Source organism: Blastocystis hominis (genome assembly GCF_000151665.1).
Source record: "Blastocystis hominis, Singapore isolate B (sub-type 7) whole genome shotgun sequence assembly, scaffold_7".
Taxonomy (NCBI): domain Eukaryota; class Bigyra; order Opalinata; family Blastocystidae; genus Blastocystis; species Blastocystis hominis.
Window position 1 is genome coordinate 258,836 of NW_013171866.1, and position 19,894 is coordinate 278,729.

The window sequence follows — 19,894 nt, forward strand, 5'->3', positions numbered from 1 at the left end:
TGTATGCAAAAGCGATTGAAACAGACCCAGAAAAGCAAGTGTACGGTCCGGAAACATGTGCCAAAGTGAATGTGTGGAATTGGAGTTAGTTCTAGATTTCTAAATTGTACGATGAATTTAAATCAATGAAGGAAGATTTATCGGCTTTGAGCGCCCGTTGTAATGAGTTTGTATCGAAACTTCGTGATGAACAAGCGAAGGAGGAAGCAAAAAGGAAAGAGGAAGAAGCAAAGCGAGAAGAAGAAGAGAGGAAGAGGAAGGAAGAAGAAGAGAAGAAAAGAGAGGAAGAAGAGAAGCGAAAAGAGGAAGCGAAAAGAAAAGAAGAAGAAGAAAAGGAGCGGCAGCGCCAAGAAGAAGTCGCAAAGCGGAAGAAGGAAATGGAGAAGGAGTTGGCTCGGCAAGAAGCCAAGCGGAAAATGGAGGAAGAAGAAAGAGAGCGGCAACGCGATGCGATGCTGGCTCGACAGAAAGCCATCTTGGAGACGCTGCGAATCCAGAAGGAAGAAGAAGAGAAGAAGAAAAAGGAGGAGGAAGAAGAAGAAAAAGAAAACGAGAGAAAACAAGAGGAAGAAAAGAAGAAAGAGGAAAAGGAGGAAGAAGAAAAGACGAAGAAAGAGGAAGTGGAAGTGGAAGAAAAGATAGAGGAAGAAGAAAAGAAAGGGAAAGAGGAGGAAGAAGAAAAGAAAGGGAAAGAGGAAGAAGAAGAAAAAGAGAAGAAAAAGAGAAACGAAGAAGAGGAAGCGAAGAAGAAGGAGGAGGAAGAGGAGGAAGAAGAAGATCGAAAGAAAAAGCCGAAAGAGGAGGAGAGGACAGCAACGTCCCCCTCCCAGAGCCACCGAAAGCCTTCCTTGCCTCGCGATGACGCCTCCGAGGAGCTCCGCGAAGAATCCTTCTACCCGCTTTCCTTCACTTCGCAGACCTGGGACGCCTTCCTCGCCTCCGAAACCCAGCAAATCGCCCAGCTCCACCCGGAATTCCTCCCGCCTCGCGGCCTCCAATCCACCGACGGCGGGCTCTGGACGCTCCAGGACTACTCCAGCTTCTTCCCCGTCGTCTTCGCTCCCGACGCCTTCGCTCTCTGCGTCTACTGGCACCAGCCCAGCTCGCAGCGCAGCCTCGAAAACCTCGCCTTCTTCGAAGCCCAGCTCGTCAATTTCCCCGCGCTCCGCGTGCTCATCGTCGATTTGTCGCTGTTTCCACAGCTGCTTTGCCAGCTCGACGCCTCGCCGCTTTCCATCCAGTGCTTCCTCTTCGGAACATTGGTCGATTCCGCCGTGGAAGACGTTCAGACCGCCTTCTTGTCCTTCGCGCGCTCGCTCGATTCCCGCTTTTTGGATTATGCGTTCGGCGTCAGACCGCGCTCCTCGACGGACCCTTCCGAATTCCGCCGTCGCGCGATCGAGCACGAAACCTTCGGCATTTACCCTCTAATGAACGAAATCGCCACCGCGTTAGACGCAGTCTTGCAAAACCTTCACACGGAATGTGCAGATGCCGAAAAGGAAAAAAACGCTCTTAAAGTAGGAGAACCGCGAACACGCAAATCGTAGCTTCTTTCGAAAGTACTACAGAACCTGCTCGACCATCCGGACAATCCGAAAGTGTACCGGCTTCGCGGCAGCTCCGATAAATTGCGCAGACAACTGACCGGATTGTAGGCGCGATCGTCGCGTGCGAAATAGGGAAAACGGGCGAAAAGTGCTCGAACTCGCGGGGTTCGTGCTCGAAAAGGAGGGAGACGAGGAATACTATTCCATGAAGGAGGGAAATCTGAATGTTCCGTGGATCTCGTATGTTGGGAACGAGATCGATGAGGCGTTGGATGGGGAGAAAAAGAAGAAAAAGAAAACGAAAAAGACGAAGGAGGAGGAGGAAGGAAAGCAAGCGAACGCCGCCACGCGACGCAGTGAGAGATCGCAAGGAGGAGAAGAGCGCAAGGAAGGGGAGGATAGCGAGGAGAATTTGTCTTATGAAGAAATAAAGAGAGAGTACGATCAAATGAGTCTGCAAGAGCTTGAGTGGGAGAGCTCGCAATTAATGATCCGTCTGTGCTCGGATCCGGATATAGCGAAGCTTGTGGAGAGTATTAGCCGCGATCCGCAAGCGGCATTGAGTCAAACGCCCGATCCGTCCTTGTTAGTTGGGTCGATGAAATTAAATGCGAATAAGCGATATCGAGCGCTGGCAGCGGCAATCAGAGAAAAAATGCCTCATTTTCTTGTTTGTTTGACACAAATTCCTTAATCAGCATTAAAATATGGTATTTGTGCGTTGGATGGATTACAATGCGTAGTTCGCACCGACTACTAACTACAGCAATGGGGGAGTAGCGACGATTTGGAGTTCTACATGGTTGAGCACCGGAGATATCGTAACGGGTTCGATCGATGGTTCTACTCGTATCTGGTACCCTATAAATTGAAAAGCTATTGGATAGGTCACCTTCGCTGGAAACGAAATTTGACTTGAAATCACAGCTTATGGGAATTGTAAGTGTCTCTAGCAGCCCCAAAATGCCATATTTTGTAACCAGTTCGATTGATGGCACTTTGTGTGTGCGCTCTTCGCAGAACGGTATTTCCCTGTGCGTTCCATTGATTTTCAGGGGAGGTGATTCAGAGTTTGTCTCTCGGACCGATGGAAGCGTGGAAAGTCTTGTGGACCTCTGTACGATGTTTTTTTGGATTTGTGATCAGACAAACCAAATCATAACCGGTAACGGCAACGGTATTGTCAAGATTTGGAGCTTTACTAACAACATATCCTCTTTCTTTGTCCATTTTTTCAGAGTCAATGAGAGAACTGCGAATCAATTCATTTTGATGCATCTTTCCTCATTGCTATACTTCCTCTCTTTTTTCTTATCCTATTTGTTTCCTTCATCGCCACAAACTCGAATCCCCCAAAGAAATCCCCACCAACAATGGCTTCATCATGAGCCTCGCCTGCGTATCTTCTTCTTCCTCCTCCTCCTCACTCCCAGTCCCCCGAGGGCGATCTCCTCGCCACCGGCCACAAAGACGGCTCGCTCACGCTTCTCGACCTCTCCAAACTGCGCGTGCTGCACACTCTGCACGGTTCGCTTCGCTTATTTGTTCGTTTTGACTTCGCAGACCACGCGATGCCCATTCGCACGCTCGTTTTCTCCGCGTCCAAGCAGCTCTACGCGGGCTGCGACGACGGAAGCGTCTCGTGTCATGACTGCAGAACGGAGAGCTTCGCGCTGGTCGATTCGCTGCAGGGACACACAGGGTTCGTGACGGCGGTGGACATCTCCGCTGATGAGAAGTACTTGGTGTCCAGGTAGGGGAAGGAAGCGCTTGCGAGGTAGTTCGGCGGATAAGAAGGTGATTGTGTGGTCGCTGAAGGAGAGAGAGACGCCGCAGACGATGAACTGTCATAATTGCATTGTGTGGTCGGTAGCGTTCTCGCCGGACGGGTCGAAGATCGTTTCGACGGGGGACGACGGATCCGTGCAGATTTATGTTAGGAAGGAGACCGTTTAACATTGTTTGTTTGATGGAAACCTGAAGGGATGGGAAATATCTGTTTTCCGAAAGGAATTAGTAACAAACCAGATGCCTTCGCTGTAAGAACAAAATCTTGTGTAAATGAAAGGCTTGTGGAACAAGGACCGTTGCCACATTATTCGATCAGATTAACGACACAAATCGTAAATTTGTTGAAAGCGAATTAGATCCAAGGGATAAAACTGTGGAGAGAAGCTTTTCGGATAGTGGATGATGTATTTTTGCCAAAGCACTGTAGAATCAAGTACGAAGCTGTCAAACAAATCGTGTTTAAAAACGTGGAGATCAATTACGAGGCTGTAGGGAGTTGCGGCATATCTATCTATTTTCTAGTATCCTACGTTTGGTGTCACCTTAGATTGGGACGCGTATGGATCATTAAGCGAGGAAACCAAGTACTTTTTGGTAGAGGTGCTAATTTGCAGAAACAGTGCCATCCGTCTCTTTTTAGTGCTGAGCGAAATGAATGACATGTATTTTTCTCCGATCCTTCCTGGCATGATCCTAATGCTCATGAACTACATAAGCGAGGAGGAGGTTTACATTGTATTCTTGTTGTTTTGTCCTTAATTCTCGTCAGATCATATCCTCGATCCTCGAAAATGTAGATCTGTACCAGAAATACTTGATTCTGAACCAGCGCTACGAAGAAGCGTTTATTGAAAACCTCTGTACCATAAACCGACGTTGTATGCTTTTCTCTGCCCATCTCGACGCTAGTTGCTAATTCTGACAATGTACATTTCTCCCAGCTGCATCCCTCACTGTACGGATACATTCTCCACGCTTGGATGCCCGCCTTCTTCGCCCTCTCTCCCTCTCTCGACGTGAACGTTCGTTTTTTCGATGCATTTGTGGATCGCGGTTTCTGGGTTTTCATTCCTTCGCTCCTTCATCCACGCAGCTCTTCGCAGCGTTCTACGTCGCTTATCTCAATCGCTACTGTCGAGACCTGGAGTACGAGATGGGCACGGACGACGAATCCAATGTGTCCCACGTGCTGGAACACATCAAAACGCTTTCGCTGGACGACGTGGAGCTCCTTCTCGCCGACAGCATCCACCTCACGTTTGCTTTCGATCGTCCGCGATGAGAGCGCAGAGAGAGCTTCGCGCAGGAGGAGCAGGCGGTGCAGCAGCTCATGGAGAGCATGCAGCACCGTATCGACGAGGGCGAGAACATCATGAACATCTGCAAATATCACATTTACTACGTCATTGGACCCTCGCGACTCCTCACCGTGCAGCTCTGCAAACGACTCATGCCGCTTCTCCCAGTACGCGTGCAGTCGCAGGATCCGCGCTTGCTCTACACGTCGCTGATTCACGGATATCACGTGACGCACTTGCTGGAGTGGGGCTTCCCGCGGGGATTGACGGTAGAAAAGCGTCGTACCACAAGCCGACGCTGTTGCTGATGCAGATCGAGCACAATGGGAATTATATCGGGCTGTATCGCGAAGATCGGTGGAGTCGACGACGCGATGCGCACGGCGTTCCGGAGACGCTGCTGTTTTCGATCGTGTTCTACACGAAGAAGGGCGAGACGTACCCGGTGATTGAGAAATGGAGCGGACGTGGGCGTGGAGAGGGAGAGTGATGGGTAGGAGTGTCGGATGTGTTTATTGACGGGGTGGAGAAGCCGACGGTGGGGAAGAAGCGGGGAAATGAAGAGTAGAAATATGTGTATGTTCGATCTCCGGATCATTATTTGATGATTGGCGCTGGCGGAAAGAAGGGGATCAGTTTTTATGCGTCTGAGGACTACACGAAGGCGTATAGTCAGCAGAGCGATGTGTTTTTGAATGCTCCTCTGTGTGGTAGGGATGGGGCGAGGGGTTGAGCGTAGATTTGGAGTTCTTCTCCATTTCGAACGTCGAATTGTTTGACTTTGTGAGTCCGGGAACACTATCTTGGTGTGTTTGTTGGAAATCATGAGAAAGAGTGGTGTGGGATGTGTGATGGAGGCAGGTGAAGGAAGAGAGGAATAAGAGAGGTGCTATTAGGAGATAATGGGATGTACTAAATAATGAATTAATTCGTTTTAGTCAGTATGGAAAACTTCAAACTCGCTACTCTATATCCTTTTCTGAAGGAAGTGTGTTTTAATAAAAAAGGATATTTAGAGAGTATACAACACTCCATACTTTATAACTCTACTCACTCTTTCTATCTCCAGGTGTACAGTTTCAATTCACAACGGTCAAAACACATCTGGAAAGCCTTTATTATTATTATTATTATTATTATTATTATTATTATTATTATTATTATTATTATTATTATTATCATTATTTTGAAAAAATATAAGTTCCTATCTATGAAAATTACACTGTCCAATTTGTATAACACTTATAACAACCTATCACCCAATAAAACTCTATTCAAACTATATCACTTCTGGAAAAATACCATTAATTAGGCTCGCAATTATCATAAAACCATTTCAGCCAAACACCTAGTCTACACAAACATTCGTGTTGCACACTCCACATCCTCAATAGAATTCATAATTTAAAAATTCTATCGACAACCACGCTGTATCTTGGCAAATAAACACTCGACGGTGTTTTGGAAATGATTTTAGCACTTTATTTAAGCGAAGATACATGGATTCCCGCGGCTAATCCAGTATTTTGTAATCTTCACAATGAATTATGGATAGATCTCATCAACTGCGCCAGTACTCTTCTGCATATCGCTATGTTGAACATGATGAACGCGACTGGAGACGGACCTATGATAGTCAGCCTCAACGAAAGAAGGATGTGAAGATGAGTTCGAAGTGCGTGGCGCTAAGGAGATTAATTATTGCTATTTTTGTCATCCTTGCAGTTATTATAGCGGTTGTTGCACTTATACTATATTTTTATAAAAATGAGCCCACGGTAACTCGTGTGTGTCCTCCTGGATTTACCGGCGAGCAATGCGAGCGAAGTGATTTTCTAGGCTCGCTAACATGGTATGCTGATGATTTCTACACACTGGATGATGGGTTTCAATACCGGAATGGCCTTGCATTCCGTATCTATGCTCCCTCAGCCAAATCTGTTACGATTCACTGCGTATCTTTTAGTGGAGCCAGGTCTGAGTACAAGATGATGTTCCATTTTTTGTGTGAATTGAACTGTAGAAAGCAAGATAGTGGACATTGGTTTTATGACGTTGGTGGGATTGGCGTCGGATCTGAGTACTATGTAACATTAACAAATTCGAACGAGAAGCAATATCAGCATTTGATTCAGAACGGAAAGGAAGTGTACGTGTTTTGTGAATAGCGATGAAGTGCAGCGTGTTTGCCATGAATCAATGGAAGAATCGCGAGCCACTCAATGACTACTCAGCCCCCGCGCCCTCGCAAAGGCGAGCTCTCCAAGCCTCCGACGTCATCTACACCCTCCACATTCCTTCCTTCACAAATGGCACCAACGGTTTTCCTCGTTTTATTTCATCACACGCAGGCCTGGGGACGTATCAATCCGCCTCGCAGTTCGTCAGCTACCTCGCCAATCTGGGCGTGACGGTGGTTCGGATCATGTCGCTCGAGCCAGCGATTTGCTTCAGCTCCCTCATCGACTCCCGCTGCTGGAAGCGTCGCAGCAACGTCTACGAAGGGGTCCAGCACCCCGCGTACGGCTCGCCCGAAGAGCTGGTGGACCTGGTGCAGGCGATCCACCAGAAGGGGATGCTCGCGATGATCGACGTGGACTGGAGCGGGCTCTCGCGCTACTCCGACTTCTACGACTACGACGGGAGCTCGATCCCCACGTCGTTCGGCCCGCTCTTCCAAGCGACCTACGACACCTACGAGTATCAATCGAAGACCTGCAAGAAGTTCGACCTCTCGCGCGGCTCCGCGGGCGAAACGATCGTGTCCAGCGCGCTCGACCGCCTCGCGACAGTGTTCCGGTTCGACGGGATCTACTGGCGCGGACTGATGTGTCTGCGGCTGGACTCGTCGAACTGCGAGCGCGGCACGGGCAGCGACAACGCGATCAACACGCAGTACCTGCGCGAGGTGGTGTCCCAGTTTTCCTCGTCGATTTCATTCTTCGTAGGGCAGCTGGGGGCGGCTGAGGGGCAGGTCGGAGAGGATAACGACAACATTTACTCGCTCGCGGGGTCGTCGGTGCAGAACATCGTGGACAGCGTGGAGACCGACGGCTTCGGCTTTGCGGCGAAGCGGGATTTGTCGATGTGGGCGTTCGAGGAGGAGGAGGAGTGAGCGGCAGAATGAACGGACTGCGCTCGATCCTGCTGACGGAAACGATCGTGATGCGGGATCTGATCGATTTCTTGCAAGACACGTCGAAGCTCGCGACGACCAATATCATTTCTCTCGAGACCGCAGAGACGGCGAACGTGCGGAAGCCGCGGAGGAGTCATGTGTAGGAAGAGAGATTGATCAACACGTGTCTCACTCTCGAGCAGGGAAACTACACGTTTGCCTACAAGCGACTTTTGTTGGCACAGTTCATGATTGTGTCAACCCCGGGCATTCTCAACTTCTTCCAGGGCTCCGAGTATCTGGAGGACGATAACTTTGCCGATTTGCCTAGGCCTTTGCAGATTGCGGAGAAGGTGGGAGATGGGGGTGAACAGCTGACCGGGGTCAATGCAGGGTTCTTCAAGGCGACCAGGAAAATGCTTCAGATTCGCCTGCAGTACGCACTTTACAACATCGTGAAGCCGAACATTTACTTTTTCGGAAAAGAGCATTCGGTGTTAGCCTATCTACGAGAAACAACCAGCGAGTCTTTGGTGGTCATCCTTAACTTGTCATCCAAAGATTACGCAGAGAAACAGTGGGAGTGCGAAGGAAGAGGAGTGATGTGTAGAGTCATGGTGGATTTCCCCTTCAGTTCGGCAAATGTAAAATGGACAGATCTGTTTACTACGGATAATCCCGAGTATGATCCAGAGTTTGACGATCTCAGGCAAGAGATAAGACTCTTCCGCTGTAGAGATCACTTTTATGAATGGTGTGGAATGGTGTCGATTGGACCTTTTGGAGTAAAGGTTATGCACATTGCGAAGTAATTAAAACCTGTAGTATTATTATAGAAGCGTAATGCTGTTTGATGAGTCCTGTTTTTTTGAATCACAATCAATCCCTTCTTCCAAAGCAAAATACCCTCTATCTAGCTCATATTTCCTTAAGATTACAGATAAAAAAAAAGAAGGTAAAAGTAAACGCACTCGAGTGAATTGCAACAAACAAATCGTCTCTCTAAGCATTTAGAACGTTTAGAAAGTGGGGTAAGAGTTCATCTGGTTGATACCGCAGATACCAGCTCCAGACTCGGTGTACTTGATCTTCAGGTAACCCTTGTCACCCCAAGATTCACCCCAGGAGTTCTTGACAATCCAGTAGTCAGCACCATAACCGACAGCCAGCACTCCGTGGTTCAGAGAGGTTCCGCAAGCGGTGCTATCAATGACACCACCAGTGTACATCTGGAACACAATGGAGTCAGCCTCCACAGCCACAGACACGGGTCCCTGGGACACAGCCTGCTTCAGAGCAGCACCGTCGTACATGGGAACCTCTTCATATCCCTTGGGGAACACAACAGGAGTGCACTTGTCGTCCTTGCAATCCTCATCAACAGCGTGGTAAGGATAGTCCTCCTCCTTGCACATACCCTTCTTCATGGCGTACTCGAAGGCATAGGTCATCCAACCACCTCCGCAACCAGAAGACTGATGATCGCAATCAACGAGCTGCTGCTCAGACAGAGAAATGAGCTCTCCGTTAGCAACGAAATTTCTGCCCTCCATGGCACCGGTGGCAGAGAAAGCCCAGCAGGATCCGCAAGAAGCCTGGTTCTTGACGGGGGTCACAGCTCCCTTCTCTCTCCAGTCAACAGTCTCATCAGCACGCTGCATGATGGGAGTGGCGGGCTTGGTCATCTTGGGCTTCAGCATGCATCCGCAGAGCTTGGAGTTAGCAAACTCAGTGTTGGTCATATCAGCGAAAGGAGTCATACCGACAGTGTAAGGGTGGTTCTGGGCATTCATCTTTCTCGCCCACTCCATGTTGTACTCGAAGACCTTAGCACGGAAAGCTCTCTCAGCAGGGAGATAGTTCTTTCCATATCTGGCCTCGAAGGCAGAGAAGTCGTCGCGCAGGCTGACAGACAAGGCAACAGCAAAGAGAACGAAAATAATAGATTTCATTTTATCGCTTACTTAAAAATAATTTGAGAATCTAATCAACCACATAGGGCAGTTTCATAATGCGAGAGTGACGCACGTTACACTAATCACTGATTCGATGAACCAATCCGAGCAGCCAATCATTTTGGAAGCCAATTATTCTGTGTCATTGCTTACGCCGATGATTCTTACCGCCTATTAGCATACCAGACATCAAGAAAAAGGGTGACGGACTCTCTTGTGCCTCAATTCTCTATTTCTTATCAAATTGATTTTCCATTTTTTTCGATCCTTCCAAGCGGAAATGGGATCGAAGTTACATAGACACTGGGCAATCTTCCCCGTTAAAGATTTAGAGAAAGAGCAGCAATTCCACTTTTTTCTTTTCTAGAAAGAAGGAAGTCTTTCGGATTTGGAGTGCTCAAACGTGAAAGCGCGAATGGCGCAGCAGGATCCGATGGATTCGAACAAACAAAGGCAAATAGAGAATTACAGGCTACACTTAACCAAGAAGAGCTTTCTTGTTATTGAACCAACGTCGGATAACAAAGATTTGCACCACGGAGAACAAAAAGAAGGTCACAATTTCGATCAGGTTCACAAGGGACACACGATCGTGCGTCTTCATCACAACTAACCGTTACACTCCAAACCAGCCACCATTACTAGCTCGACGTTCTTCCTCTTGGAGACGGTAAGCAGCCTGCTTTCCTTTAATATCAGTCGTCATACTCTGGATTTCCTTCATGGAATCGCCAATATGGATAATCTAACGATGTCAAGCGAAACCGATCTCTACGTCTTCTCCCTTCAACAAGTCGTCATCGATTGTGTCCAATCCATCCTCTAGACGATAAAGAGACAAGAACTGAATCCGAACCGTTTTCTCCTTCATCAAAGCGGATATCGACGATCTTGGCCGCTTTAGAATACCGGGTTTTGTCATTATCAAGACAAAACGCATACTCCGAGAAATACGGAATCTCGAGAAGAGTGTCCTAGAACTCAGCCGAAAACACACCTTCCTATACTCTGAAGGTCGGAGGATGATCCGGATCAATTCCCAGCTCATGATCCGAGATAACTTCATCACGACCAATGGAGGTGATCTACCTGTAAACCCTCGCAAGCACCATCACAGTAAAATGAATATCATGTTTGCCCCCATCTAAAACACTCACAAACATGTGAGGCTTGTGACCAATTCCCATCTCATCATATAAGCAACGCTTTTCACCAGCTGGAATCTACCAACTGAAAAAGAGAACAGAAAGTTACTTCGATAATAACAGACACGGCTACACACAAGACCACACACAGGAGAAACGACTTTTGCATTAATAGCAAGTTAAAAATCGATGAAAGAAAGAAAAATGCCCCGCAATTTAGTTGTGGAATTCCAGTTTCTTGCAGAATTTTGTCTTTACCACAAATCTATACAGTATGGACGAACAGCTCTATGGTCAGTTCATTGCTTCATTGAATTTGCTCGACAACTATTCCACGCCTGCACAGCAGCGTGCACAGGCTGAGGAATTCCAGACAAATTTCCATGAAAATGAGAACTCTATTGACTATTATTTATATATATTATCCACTCCTTCACCTGGTAGGCGTACATTGTTGTTTCCTTGAGATTTAGCACACAGTGCATATATTTGCTTAGTTTGTCTGAATAAATTGAAGCTACTCATTATTTCAAAATGGGCGGTGTATGGAAAGGAGAAAAAGGAGCAAATCAAGCGTTTCGCTGAGTCTTATTTAAAGGACTGTATCAATGTAATTAGCGGAAGGTGCTCTCGACTGTAGGACGCTACGAACCCCCCTCCATATTTGACCACTAAGTTTGCTGAAGTGTTTGTGGAGCTAATGAAGCGATCGTGGCCTCAATACTGGCCCAAAGCCTATGAGCTGATTAAGCAGGCGATGCGGTCCAGTATTAGGCAGTTCCAGACCGGAGAGATGATTTTCACAATTCTTCTGCAAGAAATTAGCGACAAGGAGGAGAACAGTCGTCTGTCGATCGAGCGTCGGAAGGACTTGATCCAGGTACGCTTCTCTGGTCCGTGTGGTGAATCCGCAGCAATTCAACTACAACGGCGATGACTTCATCAAATTCATTCTGTTCACGCTCGACAGCTACATCAAGAAGATGGCAGACAGCGAGCAGCAGAAGTACCTCATCCAAAACACGATCGATTTGTTCACTGCTATGATTCCTTGCGTTTGGAATTGTATTTCTCTGCGATCTAGATCCCTGAGAAGATGATTCGGAGCAACATTGACAGCATTTACATGATGATGGATCCGGTCTCCACGGATCGCGACGTCTTCCAGCACGTCGTGAACTTTTTGTGCAGCTTGGCCGGCGTTCAATACACGGCAAACAACCGGGACTTCGCAATCAGCGTGCTGAAGCGCCTCCTGGAAGTGTCCAAGATCCTCCCCAACTTCTTCGATCAGATGGGCGATGCAGACCTCTACAAGCAGTTCTACTAGTAAGCGCGAGCATTCGTTCGGGTGAGGAGTAGTACCATCATCGACTTCTGCTCCATTCAGAACAGCTTCATGTCGAAGTGGCTGTCGACCGAGCTGGACGTCTATCGCGCGCTCCTCGCGTTTGTTCTCAGCCTGTTCACCAACGCGTCGTTGGAGATCGCCGACGCCGCGATGGCGGCGATTCCGGCGCTCTTTCCGGATCTCCGTCGCAGCGAGTTCGCGAACATCCGGCAGATCGCGCAGGAGGGAATTGCCCAGTTCCTGACGAACGTGATCACCAGTCTGCAGATCAACAACGTGAATTCTCCGGATTTCGCGTCTCGAAAGTGAGGAGCGGGGTTGGATTTGCATGGTGTAGCATCGACTTCGAGGATCAGAACGAGAAGGACGATTACATCGCCGATTACCAGAGCTATGTGAACGAGATTCGCAATCGCGTCGCGGCGTTGACGCCCACGTATGTGCTTCCCATGTCGGCGACGGTTCTCCAAATGTAGGGCGGCTTTTGAGTGTGGTGCGAGCGTAGATTCCAGAAGGGTCTCGTGTCGACCTCGCTAGGCTACAAATCGCTGCTGTGCATCACGGAAGGCATCAACGTGGGGATGAGTCGCTGCAAGACGGAGATCAAAGGCCAGGCGGAGGTGATCAGCAACGGTCGAAAGACCGTCGAGTTCCTCTTGCAGCAGAACATGGGATTCAACCAGGAACTCGACCAGCTGATCTTGCAGTCGGTCTTCGATTATCTGTGGGTGCTGCGAAAGGACACCACGCTCTTGCTCTCCTTCATCGAGCGAATCGTCACTCTGATTGGCCAGGCGTCCTCCCTCTACAAGTACGCATCGCTCGGCTCGCCTCCCTCGTAGTGGAAACACAGACCAACAGGCTCTGCTCTGCGTGAAGGCCTCCGAACTGCTCTATAAAGTGTGCCAGATTCTGGGAAACATCCTGGTCACGCAGATGGACATGATCCTCGACGCGCTCTTCGGCCTGATCTCCACGGCCATCACGCCGACGGTCTGCAACAATCTCTGCAAGGCTTTCCGTTCGATCGGGTGCGCGCGCTGACCTCTAGTCTATCTCGCCACGAACATCACCGAGTCGCAGAAGCGACAGCAGCGCTATGTCCAGGTCTTCACTCCCGTGATCAACTTCCTCTCCGAGAAGAGCGTCGTGGAATCCTATTCCAACCCGCAGAACTTCCATCAGCTCTACTCTACCAAGTCGGTTTTTTTTCTCTCTCTCGATGGTAGTGCGGACAAGCTCGCCGAGCTGGGCAATTCCCTGTCGTGCCTCGTGTTCATGCTGGACGCGATCTTCTGCACGAAGGGAGAATACCGCGAGATCGTTCTGTCGATCTTCCAGCGCATGGGCGAGTCGCTCGCCTACCTCTACCTCACCGTCTCCTATCTGCTCGTTTTCTCCAACGGAAACGAGCCCGAGCTGGCGTGCTGGCGCGTGATCACGCCTTCGGAAATCCCGTCGGCGGTGCAGTACGGGAACGCGGTGCCGCCGCAGAGCACGCGTCTCTACAACATCTTCGGGTTCCTGAACGTAGCGCAGCGATGAGGCTCTTCCGCTCTAGAAAATCTGGAGACATCTGCTGAACTTGGAGACTGTCGCGACGGACGATGTGCTGTCCTTCTTCCAGGTTCGTTCATTTTTCGTTTCCCCTCACGCGCAGAGCACAATCCTGCAGCTTCTGCCCTTCTTCCGGCACAAAATGGCCGCGACGTTCCTCACCTGCATCATGACGCCCTTCTATCTCTCCTCGCCTTCCTCCTGGACCACCAAGCAGCCCTCTCCTCTGCTCCTCCAATTCACCTCCGCGGCGCTTAGCGCTCTGCTCTCGCTGGTGGGTTCGGAGCATTACACAGCGTCCAGTAGGCCTCTCTCGCGCGCGCGGGGTCTAACATGCAGTTCGCCCCTTGGGCATAATCGCTCCTGGAATGAGCTCGGAGGCCGCGGAGGCGCAAGGCGTGGAGTCGATTTACTACGAAGGCACGTTGGCTCTGGCGGACAGTCTGCTCGACTTCCTGATGAGCATTTCGAGTAACGACGGAAGCGGGTATTCGGAGACGCTGGCGATGCGTCAGTTCCGCCAGAAAGTGCAGCAAACCACGAAGATGGACGACAAGGAGCTTCGCTCGCGGCGTACGTTCGGAAGAGAGGAACGTAATGAATAGGGCAGGCGTTCCTGCGAACGATCTTCACGCCCGTGATCGTCGCCAACGTGGATCTGTGCAAGAGTATCAATAGCTTCCTGCTCTCCTGCACGGTGAGCAGCAATGAGTCTCTGTAGCGTTTCGAAAGCGTCGGTGATGGGTAGAGATTTGTACAAGAAGGTGATTCGATTCCTTTCGTATTATGTGTTTTTCATCGGAGGAAGCAGCGACTATTTCGAGTTCCTGGACTCCGTGTTCTACTCCATCCTGCAGAATCTGCTCTCCGACTCACTGGAATCGGACCTTCGCTTGCAATGCATCATCGTCGATGTGTGCATCTACATGCTGAACGTGGTGGGACGCAGCATCACCAAGATCCGAATCGAAAAGAAGGGAATGTTTAGCTCCAATATCGAGATGGTGCTGCAGGCCCAGAATCGAGTCACTGCCGAGCAGTGCCGCGCGTTCCGATATAAAATGACGTCGAGTGATAATCTGGATCTCTATGTGAATCATTTCCGGGACTTCATTAATGAAATCAAGAATGCATCGGAAGGTGAGGAGTGCGGGGAGAGGAGTGAGGAGTAGGATCAACGAAGCCTGCACCGATTATTAAAGTGCCGCTGGTGGGGAAGAAGCCACACGCACACAATAACAATAACAATAACAATAGTTATAATCAAAACCAAAACCAGGGAAGAAGAGACCAGAGGCAGAAGCAGAAGGCCAATCGAAAGAAGGGAAGGAAGAACCGACGGCAACAAGGACAGAGAGACTTGAACGATATTTTTGAAGGGGGTGAAGGAAATAATAGTACAAATAACAATAGTAATAATTATTATTATAACCATTCGAATGATCTGCTTTAATCGATCAGTAAGAACAGTTTCTTTTTGTTTGTGAAAAAATGTCCCTTTTTTTTATGCGTCCTGGAATGACCGAAATTGGCTCTGTTTTTCGCCAACTAAGTCGAAGTCATTTTGCTAGAACTTTTGCTACTGCTATGGTATCTGGCTCATGCACGGCTCATTAGAATAGGGTTTCGACAAGGAAGTGATTAAGGCTGGAGACGGAAAGAACTTTCCGAAGACTGGTGATATGCTGACCATGCACTATACTGGTACTGTAGGCCTCTACTACTCCTTGTAACGGGATAGCTGACCAGCGGAAAGGTGTTCGATAGCTCGCGCACCCGTGGAAGACCTTTCCAGTTCGTGATTGGTATTGGCCAGGTTATTAAGGGCTGGGATGAAGGTGTGATGACGATGTCTCTTGGTGAGAGAGCCAAGCTCACCCTGACCCCTGATTACGGTTATGGCGCTCGTGGAGTCCCTGGAGTGTAAGCGTTTTTGTAGCCTTGACTATATGTGTAGGATTCCTCCCAACGCCACTCTCGTTTTTGATGTGGAGCTTCTCAAGATTAACTAAGATCTCACTCTTTTTGTTTCTTGTAACAAACATTTCATACCTCTGAATAGATATCATTCACGTTGCGTGTGCAAAGTCTGGCAAAATTCTTGTAGCCATAAAAAAACAGCAACTGCTTCTGGAAGTGGCTGTACTTTCTCCCCATCCTGGTAATTTCATCCGAATCGAGCTTGTATTTCTTCCGCAAAGCCGAACTAAACATTTCACTCGCTCCCCATCTCCTACTCAGGATGTGGCAAATCCATCAAAAACACCTGATTCAGAATATAAAACTTGAAGTTCGCAGCTCGAAGATGTTCGAAGAGCTGCACCTTATTATAGCCATAGTTCCAAAAGCGATCGTCAAACACAATAGCATCCTTATGAAACGGAAGAATGAAATAAGGCTCCTGAAAGTCCATCGTGAAGCAGCGCACGCGCGACACAGTGCCCGACATGCGGAACCACTGAGGGAGCGTGTACATCTAGCTAAGAAACAGCGTGATTAATAGTACATGAGTGCGAAACCATCGCTTTCTCCAGATACAAAGACCGCTCTGGAGACATCCGGCGAGTTCTTCTTTGGTCTGCGGCTGGAGAGCCATGCCTCTACAAGGAATTAGAAAAGAAAAAAAGAAAAGAGAAAAGAAGAATAGAGAAAAGAAAAAAAAAGAAGATAAAGTCAACTCAACTCAACTCAATTCAACTCAATTCAACTCAAGATGGATGCAGACATACAGAGTGAGACAGTATTTCATAGAGGGGCAGTAGTTGAGTAAATGATCGCGGCGGTAGAAAAAGACGGGCAAAATAACCGCAGCTTGACGATTTGAAGTGATTGAATGAGGCAGTTTCGATATTTCGCTGTAGAGATTGTCTGCACGGAAGTGGAAACGTGGAAATGGATACAAGGCACGGAGAGATCGATATCAAGCATCATGAAATGAGTGGTTTGGATGTTGAAAATAGCGAGGTTCCGAAGAAGATTGATGGGAAAGCCTGCTCTCTTATCGTGTGTCACGTAAAGCAGAATCGTGCAACGAGTCGGAATCGCCTTCGTCTCAATGAACTTCAGCACTTGCTTCTGATTGTTTCGGTTGGCGTAGATCGAGAACACGGCGTGTCTATTGAGTAAACAACAGAAACAAAGAGAGAAAAAACCCTGGCCAGTGATTCAGCATGTGAGGAACCAAAAACAAACGATCCACGGTCAGCAGCGAGACGATGGACACAGAAAAGGTTGCGTTCTCTGCAGGAAACCGCGCTATCCATCAACAAAAATCAACACACCGAACGATTGGTCCCGGAATAGATCGGAGTCGTCTCAATGTTCCCCACGAATTTCCGAACGAAACTCTCTGGTTGGGTTTTCGCTAAAGGCACAGGAGACGGATTCTCAAGCTCTCTCACTGCGGGATAATACGGATAGAACTGCTTTTCGTTCCGACTGATAACATCCTGCAGCTGCTCTAAAGTCAGTCGTTTGTTCGTGATTTCATTGCGCATCGCGTGATAGCGCCGGGTTTCATTGGCAATTTGGGGAGCGAGCATGTGCATCACTGCTCTCTGCTCGGCCTCAACGGCGTGGACGATCTTCTTGGCTTGGTTTTCGTAAATATGATCCGGAGGGAAGTTGTAGTTCCTGTAGGAGCGGAATGCCATGCTCAATGCGAGCTTTCGGCTCGCCTGTCGCGCAGCAGAGTTGAGGAATGTGCCCCACGGCTTAACATAGGTAACACCTAGGGAAGAGAGAGAAACACGAAGAGAAAACTGTTGTTTCTGGGAACGACGTTGGCATCTTCGTAAATGTTCGGAAGTCCTGAAAAATGTTCAAATGAAGAAAAAGAAGAAGAATTAATGGGATGAGACAAAAAAAGGTCTGCATCTGCTAAAATAGTGGGTCCCTCTTGATGAAAAAGTTCCGGCTCTCTGCTTGGATCGCTGAAATTCATAGAAACAACTTAACTTGAGAAAGAAAAAACATCGTTCACCTGACGACTGCGCTCGAAAAGACAGGCTCGTACTCACCTGATTTGGGTTATCCCCAGAAATAGCACCATCTACAAATCACGACAAACATCGGTAACAACTTGCTAACGAGGAGTAAACATTATTACTCAGAAAAGGAGATGGATTTTCTGAAGGGTTCGTACTGCCAAGATTTGCGTTCCGATCTTGAGGCACTGCAGACTCCTGAAAAAACGATTTCGATTCCAATGAAAGGGAACTCTCCCCCCCTTCATCACAATTCTTGTTGTCACAGTCAGTAGTGTTAGCAATGGGAGACAACATTGTAAGGACTTGGATAGAGTTCCCAATAACTCCGTTATCTAATTGATAGGAAACAACACTCGTAATTTCCTTTGCATATTGACGAAAACTATGGCAGCCAAAATTATAGCGGAAAGCCGCCATAACAAGTATAGAAACAATAAAGGCAAGACGGTGAACGCTGGTTGGCATCCCAACTAAAAATAAGCCTGTTAGAACAAAATGAGAAATACTCCCGTTTTTTGTACATACAAAAATGCGTTACAACCATATACCAGATGAGTGTTATAACGAAATATCGAGGGAGATAGATCACTATAGTTCCCCTATGTTTATGTGTTATTCACATTTGCTGATCGCCACAGAAGGTGTTTCTATTCGCATTGCTTGATTGATAGATAAGTGGAAAGATACTGGAATTACTGGAATCCTTGTTGTCGTGACGTGTAGAAAACTAAAGACCAATCTACTGCGCATATATGATTCAAGTGTATTTCTACGGACCGCCACATGATCTCTAGATTTACAGATGCCTTTTTGAAATTGAACTGTATGATCGTTGTGAAGATAATATTGTGTTTGGGACTCGTTGCTTTGTGTTGCCGTTCAAGAAGGCATCATTCTGTTTCCTTTTCGAAGATATTGAAGACACAAATCAATGTAGACTAAAAGTATTGGTACTTGCATCGATTCAAATCAGATTTTGGAGGTAGCTTCCTACTACGGAGGTTCTACCAGTTCCGAAGCTCCTACTCCCACGAAAAAGAAAGGTCATCAGTCGGTGTCCATTTCTCGAATTCAAAACGTACTCTTGTTTCTTTCTCGCCCTCACCTCCAGATCCAGCTCACCAACCACTCCGGCACCGAGCTCGTAGAGCTCTCCTTCCTCCTCTTCCTCCTCTCTAGACCAACGTAACCGGCGAGAACATCCTCAACGTGCTCTACAGCAAAGTCCGCAACAGTCGCGCCCTCAAGAAGAAAGCCGTCTCCCCGCCGCCCTCCGCGCCGCCTCCGCTTCCTCCCGTCCCCATCGAATCCCCCGCGCAGGCCGAGCGCTCCGAGCTTCGCAAGCAAGTCGACGCGCGCGTGTTTTCCTTCGACACCATCTCCGAAGAGGACGTTCCCGAGATCCCCGCGCTCCCCGTCGACCCCTCTCGCCCCTCTCTCGTCCAAAAACCGCGGAAGCAGCAGCAGGTGGCGGTGGAGATCCCCGTGCTGCGGACGCCGCCGACGTCGGGGGACCCAGGACTGTCCGGCGAGCGCGAGATGCTGCGAGCGCAGCTGAGGTCGCAGCGATTCGACGATTTGTAGGAACGGGGAAGGAGTGCGAGGTAGGCTGAGCGGCGAGGACGAAGCGCCGGTGTTCGGGAACAACAACAACCGGAAGATCTCGGATCTGAGCGAGTCGCAGGGGTGCAACCCGAGCGAGCTGTTTGACCGCGGGGAACGCGGCGGGTTTTACGGGAGCGTGGAGAACGAGCATGATAAGAACGTTGCGAAACTGCGACGGTACCAGATGGAAATGCAGTGGGATATGGTGGACGAGCCGTCGTACGACTCGAACACCACCGCTCAGAGCAATGTGTATGTGATCGACGATGCGGATGAGGCGCTGCGAGCGTCGGTAGGGAGGCCGACAAGCGAGTTTCGACCCTCGATCGCCTCGCAGATCAGCGAGATTTCGCGAGGATCGGAGCTGAGTCGGGAGGAGCGGATTTCGTTCCCTCTGGCCCCGCAGGAGAAGCGGAATTATGTGGGGAGCAAGGAATCGATCATGATGATGCAAGACATCGATTTGCTGAGCGGACAGTCGGAGAATGCGGAGTACATCGTCGACACTTCGGATCAGCATCGATCGCCCTGCTCG

The 19,894-nt window shown here is 48.8% G+C and overlaps 10 protein-coding genes; 8 read left to right on the forward strand and 2 right to left on the reverse strand.

Moving 5' to 3' along the window:
* Positions 1–858: 858 nt before the first annotated feature.
* On the forward strand, positions 859–1,658 carry GSBLH_T00006829001 (uncharacterized protein; the record flags this gene model as incomplete). The annotated part of the gene is made up of 3 exons (XM_013043435.1): positions 859–1,283; positions 1,355–1,520; positions 1,551–1,658. The coding sequence occupies 3 exons, from the start codon at positions 859–861 to the stop codon at positions 1,656–1,658; spliced, it is 699 nt and encodes a 232-aa protein (XP_012898889.1).
* A 643-nt stretch (positions 1,659–2,301) lies between these two features.
* GSBLH_T00004521001 (uncharacterized protein) lies at positions 2,302–3,506 on the forward strand (the record flags this gene model as incomplete). XM_013043436.1 has 7 exons in its annotated part: positions 2,302–2,406; positions 2,438–2,574; positions 2,606–2,667; positions 2,697–2,949; positions 2,984–3,077; positions 3,114–3,303; positions 3,332–3,506. Exons 4-7 carry the CDS (start codon positions 2,935–2,937, stop codon positions 3,504–3,506), a joined length of 474 nt encoding a protein of 157 aa, XP_012898890.1. The 5' UTR covers positions 2,302–2,406; positions 2,438–2,574; positions 2,606–2,667; positions 2,697–2,934.
* Positions 3,507–3,521: 15 nt separating this feature from the next.
* GSBLH_T00004522001 (uncharacterized protein) lies at positions 3,522–4,623 on the forward strand (the record flags this gene model as incomplete). XM_013043437.1 has 8 exons in its annotated part: positions 3,522–3,589; positions 3,619–3,673; positions 3,705–3,829; positions 3,864–3,925; positions 3,956–4,076; positions 4,111–4,219; positions 4,251–4,402; positions 4,435–4,623. Exons 1-8 carry the CDS (start codon positions 3,536–3,538, stop codon positions 4,621–4,623), a joined length of 867 nt encoding a protein of 288 aa, XP_012898891.1. The 5' UTR covers positions 3,522–3,535.
* A 48-nt stretch (positions 4,624–4,671) lies between these two features.
* On the forward strand, positions 4,672–5,467 carry GSBLH_T00006830001 (uncharacterized protein; the record flags this gene model as incomplete). Its single annotated transcript, XM_013043438.1, has 5 exons — positions 4,672–4,883; positions 4,913–5,106; positions 5,137–5,177; positions 5,208–5,349; positions 5,379–5,467. The coding sequence occupies 5 exons, from the start codon at positions 4,672–4,674 to the stop codon at positions 5,465–5,467; spliced, it is 678 nt and encodes a 225-aa protein (XP_012898892.1).
* A 1,092-nt stretch (positions 5,468–6,559) lies between these two features.
* Positions 6,560–8,569, forward strand: GSBLH_T00006831001 (uncharacterized protein; the record flags this gene model as incomplete). Its single annotated transcript, XM_013043439.1, has 7 exons — positions 6,560–6,594; positions 6,663–6,788; positions 6,821–7,583; positions 7,614–7,726; positions 7,762–7,891; positions 7,922–8,439; positions 8,494–8,569. 7 exons carry the CDS (start codon positions 6,560–6,562, stop codon positions 8,567–8,569), a joined length of 1,761 nt encoding a protein of 586 aa, XP_012898893.1.
* A 184-nt stretch (positions 8,570–8,753) lies between these two features.
* Positions 8,754–9,709, reverse strand: GSBLH_T00004523001 (uncharacterized protein; the record flags this gene model as incomplete). XM_013043440.1 has 2 exons in its annotated part: positions 8,754–8,845; positions 8,878–9,709. 2 exons carry the CDS (start codon positions 9,707–9,709, stop codon positions 8,760–8,762), a joined length of 918 nt encoding a protein of 305 aa, XP_012898894.1. The 3' UTR covers positions 8,754–8,759.
* Positions 9,710–10,190: 481 nt separating this feature from the next.
* On the reverse strand, positions 10,191–11,026 carry GSBLH_T00007197001 (uncharacterized protein; the record flags this gene model as incomplete). The annotated part of the gene is given in 8 exon segments (XM_013043441.1): positions 10,191–10,321; positions 10,355–10,457; positions 10,488–10,534; positions 10,569–10,686; positions 10,720–10,797; positions 10,870–10,935; positions 10,967–10,986; positions 11,005–11,026. 8 exon segments carry the CDS (start codon positions 11,024–11,026, stop codon positions 10,191–10,193), a joined length of 585 nt encoding a protein of 194 aa, XP_012898895.1.
* Positions 11,027–11,240: 214 nt separating this feature from the next.
* GSBLH_T00007198001 (uncharacterized protein) lies at positions 11,241–12,187 on the forward strand (the record flags this gene model as incomplete). Its single annotated transcript, XM_013043442.1, has 5 exons — positions 11,241–11,297; positions 11,375–11,467; positions 11,498–11,737; positions 11,772–11,912; positions 11,942–12,187. The coding sequence occupies 5 exons, from the start codon at positions 11,241–11,243 to the stop codon at positions 12,185–12,187; spliced, it is 777 nt and encodes a 258-aa protein (XP_012898896.1).
* A 689-nt stretch (positions 12,188–12,876) lies between these two features.
* GSBLH_T00004524001 (uncharacterized protein) lies at positions 12,877–15,787 on the forward strand (the record flags this gene model as incomplete). XM_013043443.1 has 10 exons in its annotated part: positions 12,877–13,019; positions 13,051–13,229; positions 13,260–13,407; positions 13,438–13,738; positions 13,770–13,835; positions 13,869–14,067; positions 14,105–14,292; positions 15,388–15,474; positions 15,507–15,688; positions 15,723–15,787. 10 exons carry the CDS (start codon positions 12,877–12,879, stop codon positions 15,775–15,777), a joined length of 1,548 nt encoding a protein of 515 aa, XP_012898897.1. The 3' UTR covers positions 15,778–15,787.
* Positions 15,788–18,283: 2,496 nt separating this feature from the next.
* Positions 18,284–19,338, forward strand: GSBLH_T00004525001 (uncharacterized protein; the record flags this gene model as incomplete). The annotated part of the gene is made up of 6 exons (XM_013043444.1): positions 18,284–18,395; positions 18,426–18,517; positions 18,549–18,698; positions 18,728–18,832; positions 18,866–18,898; positions 18,934–19,338. 6 exons carry the CDS (start codon positions 18,284–18,286, stop codon positions 19,336–19,338), a joined length of 897 nt encoding a protein of 298 aa, XP_012898898.1.
* Between the last annotated feature and the right edge of the window lie 556 nt (positions 19,339–19,894).